General features: G+C 42.0%; 1 protein-coding gene across 1 annotated transcript in view; it reads left to right on the top strand.

Moving 5' to 3' along the window:
• Nucleotides 1-2,893: 2,893 nt before the first annotated feature.
• LOC101113771 (C-C motif chemokine 3-like) overlaps nucleotides 2,894-12,703 on the top strand; it is a 38,624-nt gene continuing 28,814 nt past the window's right edge. The window contains exons 1-2 of the mRNA XM_004012445.4: nucleotides 2,894-2,992; nucleotides 10,915-11,016. Of these exons, the coding sequence (XP_004012494.1) occupies nucleotides 2,926-2,992; nucleotides 10,915-11,016 (169 nt within the window). The 5' untranslated portion in view covers nucleotides 2,894-2,925. The remainder of the gene's footprint in view (nucleotides 2,993-10,914; nucleotides 11,017-12,703) is intronic.

The raw sequence follows: 12,703 nt of genomic DNA on the forward strand, positions 1-12,703 counted from the left end.
CAAGAGTGAGAGTTTGTGTTGAAACTGTACTAAAATTGCAGGGCAAAGTTGAAGTCTTATATGAAGCTGTTGATCATGAATTTCTGGTGGAATCATCCCTGCTGTGTGGCACTTTGGCGCAGGGAATCGTAAAGTCCATAGTTAGGGGTCTCCAACAGTGGGGTTTTTCCAGTAGGTGCTATTGACAGAGGCCAGAGCTAGGGTACTTCAAGGTAAAGACATTAGAAAGAGAAATAGAAAGCAGAGAAGAGTTTACATTGATTTCAACCACATGATTTACTAGAATGAACACCTGAGTTTTAATTCATCATCCCAGAGCCTTGTCTTCCCAGAGAAAGTGAAAGTCTGGACATTCTAACCCCACTGTGGTACATTCTGTGCAGGACAGCTGGGGCAGGGAAGGAAAGCCATAACTTGTTTACTCATGAGAGCTGGCTCAGATATTTTTTTGACTGATTGCACAAGAGGAATTCCAATGAAGCTGGGAAGAGTGAGTAAATGCCTTTCAGTGGCACCCAGACTGCAGAAAGAGGGCTGCCATTCAGGGACAGGTTTGTTCATCTCTCTCCCAGCAACGAAAGGAGCACCAGTTGATGGATTCATAAGTCCTGTAGGGTAAACACAGTATCAGAGAGTTTAGGGCAAGTCAGGAGTATGAGAGACAGATTGGGTAGATATGTTTCTCTATGTTGCAATATGATATGTTTAATAAGCCCTCCTAAGCTGAGTGCTGAAGAACTGTGCTTTTGAACTGTGGTGTTGGAGAAGACTCTTGAGAGTCCCTTGGACTGCAAGGAGATCCAACCAGTCCATTCTAAAAGAGATCAGTCCTGGGTGTTCTTTGGAAGGACTGATGCTAAAGCTGAAACTCCAATACTTTGGCCACCTCATGCAAAGAGTTGACTCATTGGAAACGACCCTGATGCTGAGAAGGATTGAGGGCAGGAGGAGAAGGAGACGACAGAAGATGAGATGGCTGGATGGCATCACCGACTCGATGGACGTGAGTCTGAGTGAACTCCGGGAACTGAGCTGAACTGCACTTCCTGACCCTAGTTGTGCAACTCTTCAACCTAGTCTCCATATTTTAGGGAGTTTTTCTCTCTTTTATTATTAATTGTTAATTGCGCAAGTGATATATGAATGTCTCTTCCTTACCTTAGTCTTATTTCAGTTGACATTAAAGACCTCTTGATTACCTAAAGCCCCCAACTCACTCAATTATTCCTAAGAGGTAGTAAGTGGTGTTACTACTTGAGAGGTTATTGTTTCAGAATTTTTCTGCTACATGCGTATAGATGCACAAATATTTAGCACCACCTTAGGAAAGAGAGAGAACAAATGTGGTCCCTAACAGTATCATACAATGCAATACAATATTTAGACCCCTGTGCTGATACATAAACAAAACGTTACAGGAAAGGGGTCATGAAACATGAAGCCAATAATATCTGAGTTTGAATCCCATTTAGTAGCTTTGTAACCTCAAACAAAAGAGTTGGGCATACCAGACCACCTTACCTGTCTCCTGAGAAACCTGTATGGGGCTCAAGAAGCAACAGTCAGAACCAGACATGGAACAACTGACTTATTCAAAATTGGGAAAAGAGTATGTTAAGGCTGTATATTATCACCCTGCTTATTTAACTTATATGAGGAGTACATCATGAGAAATGCTGGGCTGAATGAGTCACAAACTGGAATCAAGATTGCTGGGAGAAATATCAACAACTTCAGATATGCAGATGATACCCCTCTAATGGCAAAAAGTGAAGAGAAACTAGAGAGCTTCTTGATGAGGTGAAAGAGGAGAGTGAAAAACTTGGCTTAAAACTCAACATTCAACCAGTTGAGTTTGGTTGGCAACCAGTCCCATGACTTCATGGCAAATACATGGGGAAAAAATGTAATCAGTGACAGGTTTTATTTTCTTGGGCTCCAAAATCACTGTGGATGGTGACTGCAGCCATGAAATTAAAGATACTAGCTCCTTGGAAGAAAAGCTATGACCAACCTAGACAGCATATTAAAAAGCAGAGACGTCACTTTGCCAACAAAGTTCATCTAATCATAACTTTGGTTTTTCCAGTAGTCATGTACAGATGTGAGAGTTGGACCATAATGAAGATTGATGCGTTGGAATCGTGACACTGGAGAAGACTCTTGAGAGTCCATTGGATTGCAAGGAGATCAAACCAGTCAATCCTAAAGGAAATCAACTCTGAATATTCATTGGAAGGACTGATGCTGAAGCAGAAGCTCCAATATTTTGGCCGCTTGACACAATAAGCAGACTCACTGGAAAAGACCCTGATGCTGGGAAAGACTGAGGACAGGAAGAGATAGGGGGGACAGATGATGAGATGGTTGGATGGCATCACTGACTCAATGGACACGAATCTGAGCATACTCCAGGAGACAGTGAAGGACAGGGAAACCTGGTGTGCTGCAGTCCATGGGGTCACAAAGAACTGGACACAGCTTAGTGACTGAACAACCTCAAGCCAGCTATTTAATCTTGTCATACGTCAGTCGTGATGCTTAAAGAGGAAAGCATTTTGCACACAGAGGTTGTTGAGTTACCTCTTCTATATATCATCTATCTATCTTCTCTTCTCTCATTGTCTTTCCCTTTCTCCCTCTCTTACTTTCTCTCTCTCATCTGATATATTTATTTATTACTAAGGAGATATAGTCCCCTTGTCTCAAAAGCTGGTTTGGAAAACAAACATTGCCCAGCACCACAAAGTTGGTGAGTTTATTTTTTCCCAGAAAAGTTCACTGCTTGACAAAGTCCAGTATTCAAGTTACCTAAGTGTTGACGGTGGCCATGAACTCTGGCCCAGCCCTCAGTTTAGGAGGGTATAAATCTCAGCTGCTTGGGTCTTGCTCTATCATCAGCACAGAAAGGCCTCAACTAGCAACATGAAGTTGGGTGGCCTCTTCCTCCTGGCCAGTCTCCTCACCCTCAACACAAGGCTCCAAGCAATGGGTAAGTCTCGTCCCACCCTCAGAACAAGAGAGTCCGGAAGTGGGAAATCTAGGACTATTCTGCACAGTCTAAAGAGGGGGTGGAGCAGGGATGGGTAAACATGGAGAACAGTCCACATGAGGAGACCCTGAGGCACACTTTAATTTTCCCCACAAGTTCCCATGCCAGCATCCCTCTGTGTCTGCTGACCTCCTCTCTCCCTTTCTCCAAAGGCCAATCTCTCCATTTGCACTGCCCTCACCTCCCCCTCTGTCTCTGCTTCATCAGCTTCTAGGTCTCTCCCCAGTGTTTCTAACCCTCTTCTCTCCATTTGATTCTACCTGCAAGCATATAAATTCCTGTATTGTTGAGACAACATTTTTCTGAACCTTCTTCTGTCTTCTCTTTCTCCCCAACCACTGACCCCTGAGCCCACCACCCTACACTCCACCATTACAGTCACCACTGATACCAACCCCCCCCACCCCCACCCTACACTCCACTCTCCAAGGGCACCAATACCTTCTTGGTTGACAATCTAATAATTTTTCTCAGTTGTCAGTCTCCTTGGTATCTCTGCAGAACTGACATTGTTCAGGATCTTTTCAGTCCGAAACTCTCTCTTTGCTCTCTGATGGCGTCTCTCTTTGCTCTTCCTTTCCTGTGCCTTTGGTTTTATTTTCTTTCTACCAACACTGCCCCCCCCACCCCCAATCTTATAGACTCCCAGTCAAACATGATTTCTCTGGTTGCCTTTCTCCTGCCTTGAGCTCAGTCACTAAGTCAACCAGCGAGAGTTCCAATCCCACTCTTTGAGACTCCATGGACTGTAGCCCACCACGCTCCTCTGTCCATGGGATTTTCCAGGCAAGAATACTGGAGTGGGGTGCCATTTCCCCCTCCAGTGGATCTTCCCAACCTAAGGATCAAACCCATGTCTCCTGCATCGGCAGGTGGATTCTTCACTACTGCGCCATCTGAGAAGCCTGCTCCTCCCACTCTGATGCAATCAATGACCAGTCTTTGTGAAATCTTCTTTCGCAACTTCTCGTACAGCCTTTCCAAACTGACCTGTACCACCCTAGTTACATACCTGGACCCTTGCAATACTCTTGGAACTCTCTCTCATCCAAAACATGTATTGTGTATTGAATTCCAGCCAACTCCATGCATGAATGTGACTGTTCTTCCCAAAGTGCAGCTCTAATCAGGTGGCTGATTTCCTCAAAATGCAAATGTGTGCTCTTATGTGACGACCTCCCCAACTCCTGCCTGTGGAAATCTCCTTAATCCTTGAAAGCCCCACTGTACTGGCTATTTCCACCATAAACATAATGAACATACTCATTCCTTCTAGATTAAGGCAGTAGTTCTCAAACTTTAATATGACAGGAATCATCCAAGGAGCCTGTTAAATTGCAGATTGTGATTCAGGTCTGGAGTGGGGCCCAAGATTACGAATTCTTAACAAGCTTCACGGTGATGCTAATAACTCTGGCCAACAGACCACATTTTAAGTAGAAGAGACTCTGCCAGCATTTTTGAATCACCCAAAAAAGCTTGTTAAAAGAGACCAATGCCAACATCCTCTGCTCAGGCTCTTTGAGGTCTCTAGCATTCTCTGTGTGGGGTGTGTGTGCTTACTGAGATAAAATTTACTATTTTAAGGTGTACCACTCAGTGGTTTTGGTATATTCACATTGTTGGGCAGCCATCACGGTCATCTAGCTGTAGCTCATTTTCATCACCCTCAAAAGAGATCCCATACCATTATCCAACTCCCTGTTCTGAACTTCCCCCACCCCTGACAACCTCCAATCCACTTTCCATCTCTAAGCATTTTTCTATTCTAGATATTTCACGTAAAGGAAGTCATTTGATAATGTGATCTTTTGTGTCTGGCTTCTTTCACTATTTTCAAGGTTCATTTAAGTTGTAGCATCTATCAGTACTCCACTCTTTTTCATGGCTGGATTGTGTGGATCTGCCAGATATGATTTATACATTCATCACTTGATGGACACTTGGGTTATTTCTACTTTCTGGCTAGTATGAAGTTAATGCTGCTATGAGTGTTTGTGTGCAAATTTTTGTGTGAACATATTTTCAATTCTCTAGGGTAAAATTGCTAGGAGAGAACAAAAAATTGCTAGGAGTGGACGTAGTCACATAGCAAGTCTATGTTTAATTCTTCTGAGGAGCTGCCAAGCTGTTTTTCACAAAGCCTGCACCAATTTAACTGCGATCAACCAGCGAGAGTTCTGATTGCTCCCATATCCTTGCCAACACTTGTTGACAGCTGACATTTGATTATAGCCATCATAGCGATTGTGAAGTGGTATCCCATCATAGTTTCAATTCACATTTCCCCAGTGACTAATGATGCTGGACACTTTTTCATATGCTTAATGATAATTTGCATATGATGTATTCAAGAAATAGCTATTCAACTCCTCCTTTTGCAAGATAAAAGTGTTTGTCCTTTTCTTGCTGAGTTGTAGGAATTCATAATATATTCTGGATATTAGACTGTTATTAGATATATGATTTGCAAATATTTTCTCCTATTCTATGATTTGTCCTTTCATTTACTCAATAGTGTTCTTTAATGGACAGAAGTCATTAATCTAATTTTATTTTATTTGTTTATTAATTTTTTTGAAGCAAAGGTGTTTTAATCAACATGGTGTGGGCATATATATTGTCTTACAAGGTAGTTATTCTCGCAAAGATAAAGATTAAAATTCCAGACTTACAAAACATAGGTGATCCATATTAAAGAGAGAGAGAATTGTCAACAATCACTTTTACCCTACGGTTCACAAGAAGGAGGAGGGTACTTATCACCATATAGAAACACTAATGAAGGAAATGCCTGGATTCTTCAGCCCACGGGAGAGGCTTGTCTCTCCTCTTAATTCCTGAGTATTCAGGAATTAATAAGGAGCAGAGAATTCCTGACAGATCCACACAGCACATAGGAAGCCTCCTGTTAAATGCTTCCTGACAATTCCCCCTATTTTATTATATTTGTAAAAAAGGTCTTGACCAAATGAGTTTGGTTAGTATTAACCAACCTTATAGAAAGGTGATGGTAAACAACAAACATAATTATCAAGACAATCACCAAAGTTACAGTTCCAGACCCGATACTGTGGGTAATACTTTGAAACCATCCTTGTGGGTCTAGCCCAGGTAATTTGTTCAGCTAAAGTTTCCAAATTAGGGGAAGAGGGCAGATTTTTAGAAAAAGTTTTAAAGATTTTCTTTTGCAGTAATTGTACATTCAGAGAGGCATTATCATGTATATTTTATAAATGAAATTTGATTTGTTCCCAGTTGTAGGCAGTATGATTGAATTGAACAGGAGTAACACAAAACTGAGTAGCTTAAAGAAATAGAGGAGTTAAGACAAGTATATAGTTTGCAATTAATACAAGTTACAGGACATAAAAGTCTTATTAAATTGTAAATTTTCTATGGCTATAACAAAAGGAAGTGGGACACAGGCCTGTATAAAATATGACTGATTATAGCGAAAGAAATAGTTATTATGACCACAACTGGTCCCTATGAAATGTCCAGTCCAAGTCCCAAGTTCTTCTGTGCTCTGGTATTTGCAGCAAGTTTCCAAATGTCCCATTGTTCAGGCCCACTCTGTTTATCAAGGACGATCCTAGGACAAGGTGGGGCTAATCCACAGTCAAGCCACTCAAGAAGTCCTTTGTCATAGTAATGTTCCATCGTAGTGTCAGTGACCTTCCATATCACACAGTGTTGTTAATATCCTCTGAGCAGTCAGATAACCACATACCATGGGGTCCCCAATCAACAATTGTATGATTAGCCACAAACATTGATTTTCTTGATTTGGTTTGACATTTGTCCCAACGAATGGGAATATAAGTAAAGTTTTTATAAGTAAACCCTTTGCATAATGTTCTTTGTTCTTTCCCTAACTCCCTAACTCTTTCCCTAAAGTCTCAGTAGTATAAACATGGTTTACAGACAAAGAAAGGGCAGTAAATAATCCAAGCAATGTCTGAAAGTCTTCTTTTGGAGGCAGGATGAAAGCCCAAGTTTGTTGGCTGACGTTTATGCACAATTTTGCTGGGCTGTGCACAAGGAAAGGACTTCATAGCCTAAAGAAATGTTAATTAGTTTTCTTTCCTCCCCAGGGTGTGAGGGCTCCTTCAGAGAAGGCATATATGGAGAATCATTAGTTGAAATGATTGGTCCTCTCTTTGTCCATTGACCACCGGACTCAATAGGCCCTTGAGGTCACTCCCTCCGATCTGCCAAGTGTACCAGGCTCCTGTTGAGATCCTTTAATGGACCGGAACCTAGTGGTCTGGAGTTGACCGATAAGAAAGCAAAGGAGAGAGAAAGAGGCTGATATTCCTTGGTTTACGCAGAAAGCCAATAAAGCCCCTGCATGGGGCTTGCTCTGTTCATGGAGGCCTCAGGCGCCCTCTCACTGGGGTGAAGGCACAGGGCACCTTCTCGAGAGGGTCTTAGAAGCCCAGGCAGGAAAGTGGACTCAGAGAGCCTCTGCACTCCAGAGGATCAGCCTGAAAGAGAGAGGGAGAGAGAGAGAGAGCCATTAATTTTATGAAGTGCAATTTCTTTACCTCTTTTGTTGCTTGAGTTTTGGGTGTCATTTTTAAGAAATCACTGCCCAATTCAAGGGCACAAAGATTCACACCGATGGTTCCTTCTAAGAGTTTTGTAGTTTTAGCTCTTATAGTCAGGTTTTTGATCCATTTTGAGTGAATTTTTCTGTATGTAGGTATATACTATGTATGTATGCATTTATGGTTTGAGATAGTAATCCAAATTTATTTTTTTGCATGTGGATGTCTATTTGTCCCAGCATCATTTGTTGAAAAAAAATATCCCATTCTTTCCCCATTGAATGGTCTTTGTCAGTGTGTGTGTGTGTGTGTGTGTGTGTCTGTGTGTGTGTGTGTGTTTAAATCCCAGCCAATTCTCTAGCACAGTAATGGTTAAACCACTTCTCTCCACTCTTTTCAGTACCTCTTTCATGTCACTTTCTATCAAACATGTTTAACGTTGTGAATTACAGTCTGTTGAGAGCAAACTTTGATTTCCCATCCTGATTATTTCTGCCTTGCTGATGTGAAACCTGACTCATACCTTTATTTCCTCAAATATCTAGTCCCTGTTCTTTACATATGGGAGGTATTTTTTAAAGAATAAGTTGATGAATTAGAAACAAGGGAATGAATGAGTAAATAAACCATGATCGAATGAATGAATGGCTGAATGTTAACAAAGGGTTATGACCCCCAACCTTCCTCCACAAATTGGCAACAGCTTATGAAATCCTAAACTGTCAGAGACATGCTGTCTCTGGGAGAATCTCTAGTCCAGCTCAGCATCAGCGTCATCTGGAGCCCTCATTAAAATATACGCATATAGGCTCAACCCTGGAGAACCTGAGTAATCAAGTCTGGACCAAGTCCTACTTTCTGTAGTTCATTTGAAAGCTCCCAGATGATTCTGATCATCAGCCACATTTGAGAGTCACTCATCTAGTCCAACCTCTCTTTACTTGCTCAAGCCACACACCAGACAACCCCCATTTACAGACGATAACAGGGAAACTGAATGAGATTCATAGTGGTGGCAAAGCAGGTCAACTGCTGGCAGGACCCACAGTGAGAATCCTCTTGTAGGTGGTGATGTGCTTGTTGGTTGAGATGCTCTTTTGCCCAAGACTTTGAAGCAGCTTTGAGGGTCTGCCTCCATCTTTAAACTCTATCTCTATGAGTATCAAGACTAGAATCCAATTAAGTGTTTCCATCAGAAATAATTTCTTTGTTAATGTATGACAGAAACACCATATTGTAAAGCAATTAACCTTCCATTAAAAATAAATATTTAAAAAAATAGTTTCTTGACCTCTGGAAGCTCAACTCTGTATTCAAGGTTAATTTCACTGAGTTGCATAACACAAGGGACATGTGTCTTAATGGTAAACAACCCTGAATTCAAATCCGAATAACCCAGATCTTATTTACTGGAAGGGTCAGATGAGGTTCAATTGGAGCTCATGTTTACACAGTGAAGTCCCAGATCAAAGTGTATCCTGATGTTATTAGGACATGGTCATTCACAACATAAATATTCACGGTATTTAAGTATCTCAGCCCAGTCTTTTCTGACCGTGAAGGTGTCTGTGAGGAGCAGTGCCGAGAAGACCCGGACTGCGCGGCGGGAGAGCAGTGCGTCAGCGATGGCTGCGGCCGCGTGTGCTCACCAGCCCCGCCAGCAAGTGAGGCAGAGAGCCCTGCCCCAATTCCTCAGCTCCACAGGAGTATGCTTGGTCCCGCCCAACCTTCCAACTGCTTAACATACACACACCCGAATAGTTCAAACAGTTACCTTATACTAAGCTCTTTGAGTACTTACTACCCACTACCCTGCATGCTATGCCTCTTCAGTCGTGTCTCACTCTGTGCGATCCTATGCACTGTAACCTGCCAGGCTCCTCTGTCCATGGGATTCTCCAGGCAAGAATACTGGAGAGGGTTGCCATGCCTTACTAGTCCCCATTTTCCCCTCTCCAGTACTTGGGTTAGCTGACAATCCATTCTTAGTAGATTCCTCAGGAAGTTCCCATGGAAATGATGCCCCTAGGCTTCTCCATCAGTCACTGCATTGCTTCCCACAGATTCCTGCAGAGGCAGACACCTCACTGCTCTGGTGGAGTTCCGTGTTATGTCTTTCATCCACTCATATTTTGGAGTTTGAGGGGATACCTTATTCTGCAGTTTTGTTGTCTATGTGTTTTAAATTTTGCTGTTCCAATTTGGAACAGACTTTGTTGTGTGGTATGAGGAAAGAGACAAGATTCCTTTTTTACTTGGTAGGGCTTTTTTTTTTTTTTTTTTGCTTTTTTTAAAAAATATAAATTTATTTATTTTAATTGGAGGTTAATTACTTTACAATATTGTATTGGTTTTGCCATACATCAACATGAATCTGCCACAGGTATACACGTGCTCCTTATCCTGAACACCCCTCCCACCTCCCTCCCCGTACCATCCCTCTGGGTCATCTCAGTGCACCAGCCCCAAGCACCCAGTATCATGCATCGAACCGGAACTGGCAATTCGTTTCATATATGATATTATACATGTTTCAATGCCATTCTCCCAAATCATCCCACCCTCGCCCTCTCCCACAGAGTCCAAAAGACTGTTCTATACATCTGTGTCTCTTGCTGTCTCACATACATGGTTATTGTTACCATCTTTCTAAATTCCATATATATGCGTTAGTATACTGTATTGATGTTTTTCTTTCTGGCTTACTTCAATCTGTATAATAGGCTCCAGTTTCATCCACCTCATTAGAACTGATTCAAATGTATTCTTCTTAATGGCTGAGTAATACTCCATTGTGTATATGTACCACAGCTCTCTTATCCATTCATCGGCTGATGGACATCTAGGTTGCTTCCATGTCCTGGCTATTATAAACAGTGCTGCAATGAAGATTCCTTTAAAATATATATATATATGAACAATCCAGTTGACCCAGTTGCATTTCAGTTCGGCAGCTTTGCTTAAAATTATCTTATTTTCTTGATTACTGTTGGTTTGGGGGAAACCATATAAACTTTTAGAATAAGCTTATCCATTTTTGTCAAAAATTCTTCTATGATTTTGACTGGGATAGTACTAACTTTATTAGGGTGGGGGAAATGATATGTTTATGACACAATCTTTTCATCCATAAACATGGTGTCTCTCTCCATTTATAAGATAGCTAGTTTTTTTTCTTAGGAGTATCACATATTTTTCTGCACATAATTGGTTAGATTTATTTTTTGAATGTTATTGTAAAGGCATTTAAGTTATTTATTTTCAAAGTCAAGACTTCAACGCTTTTAACTGCATCTTTCCTCTTGTCAGGCATCTGTGTGAATGAGTGCAGAGAGGACAGGGACTGCGGGATAGAAAAAGAGTGCCTCCAGGTTGGCTGCCAGCGTGTCTGCCTGCCTCTAGCTACAGCAGGTGAGTCCTGACTTTCTCCACCACCGTCTGTCCTGCGAGAGTTAGGAGCTTGGGGTTATCTAAAGTTGTACAACTGTGTGGTCACCCAGAGAAACACTGGAATGCCTGAGGTGTCTCTCTGTTCTTGCCCTTTGAGCACAAAGCTGGTCACTGCACCCTTTCTCCCTACATTGTGAAGTCTGGGAATGCTGAAAAAAAAATCTCATTTAATTTTGCACAAGGAATGTTTGCTTATTACAGAAAAGTCAGGAAGTATGGGACAAACTGATGGCAAGATGTGCCTATAATTGTATTACTGGGAGATAAACATAGTTATGTGTATGTTCATATCCTTCCACATATATATTCTGGGGGTAAGGCCTTTGCACCACAGTGAAGATCCCACATGCTGCAATTACCAACAGATGGAGCCAGAAAGAAAAAAAGAATGGAAGGAAGGAAAGAAGATTTTTTAAAAAGAGAGAGAAAGCAAGAGAAGAAGAACTGGATGGGAGTTGGTGAGCTAAGAATGGGTGGAATAGAAGCCGTAGGAAAGAGAATAGCATATCCAAAGGTCCTGAGGCAAAAATGAGGATCATACATTTGAGATGAGAAAAGAAGATTGGTGTGGCTGGAGCTTCAAAACAAGGGAGCAGGCTGAGCCTCAGCAGACAGGCAGGGACCCAATTATGGGGCATTTGACAAGACATGCTACAAGGATTTGGATTTTATTCTGGGTATAATGGGAAGCTTTGGAGGGTTTTCAGGTGGCTGCAGTGGAGAATGGAAGGGATGCGGGAAGAATGGAAGTGGAGAGACCTTGTGGAGCGTATTGTGGTTATCAGGGCAGGAGATAAGGATGATTTCTATTGGCGTGAGTTTTTTCATGTCTGCAGGTAAAGTTTGTGTGTAGGAATCTATTGCAGTTACTTCAATTTTTAAATGAATATTCAGTAAAGCAACAAATTAAAAATATAGCTTACCAGTGGATAAAGAATATGTGGTACGTATATACAATGGAATATTGCTGCTGCTAAGTCACTTCAGTCGTGTCCGACTCTGTGCAACCCCATGGACAGCAGCCCACCAGGCTCTGCCATCCCTGGGATTCTTCAGGCAAGAGTACTGGAGTGGGTTGCCATTTCCTTCTCCAATGCATGAAAGTGAAAAGTGAAAGTGAAGTCGCTCAGTCGTGTCTGACTCCCCGTGACCCCATGGACTGCAGCCCACCAGGCTCCTCTGTCCATGGGATTCTCCAGGCAAGAGTACTGGAGTGGGTACAATGGAATATTACTCAGTTATAAAAAAGAATGAAATGATACCATTTGCACCAACATAGATGGACCCAAAGTCTGTCATACTGAGTGAAGTAAGTCAGACAGAGAATCAGAAACATCATACGGCATCCCTTAGATGTGAGATCTAAAAAGACATGACGCAAATGAGCTTATTTACAAAACAGAAACTGCCTCACAGACTGAGAGAATGAACTTACGGCTTCTGGGTGAAAGGGGAAAAGGGATAGTTAGGGAGTTTGGGATGAATAGGTACATACTGCTATATTTTAAAAGGGTAACCAACAAGGACCTACGGTTTAGCACAGGGAACTGTGCTCAGTGTATGTGGCAAGCTGGATGGGAGGGAGGGGAGTTTGGAGGAGAATGGAAACATGTATTTTGTATATGTACGGCTGAGTCCCTTTGCTGAC

This window comes from Ovis aries, chromosome 11, assembly GCF_016772045.2.
Source record: "Ovis aries strain OAR_USU_Benz2616 breed Rambouillet chromosome 11, ARS-UI_Ramb_v3.0, whole genome shotgun sequence".
Lineage (NCBI taxonomy): Eukaryota > Metazoa > Chordata > Mammalia > Artiodactyla > Bovidae > Ovis > Ovis aries.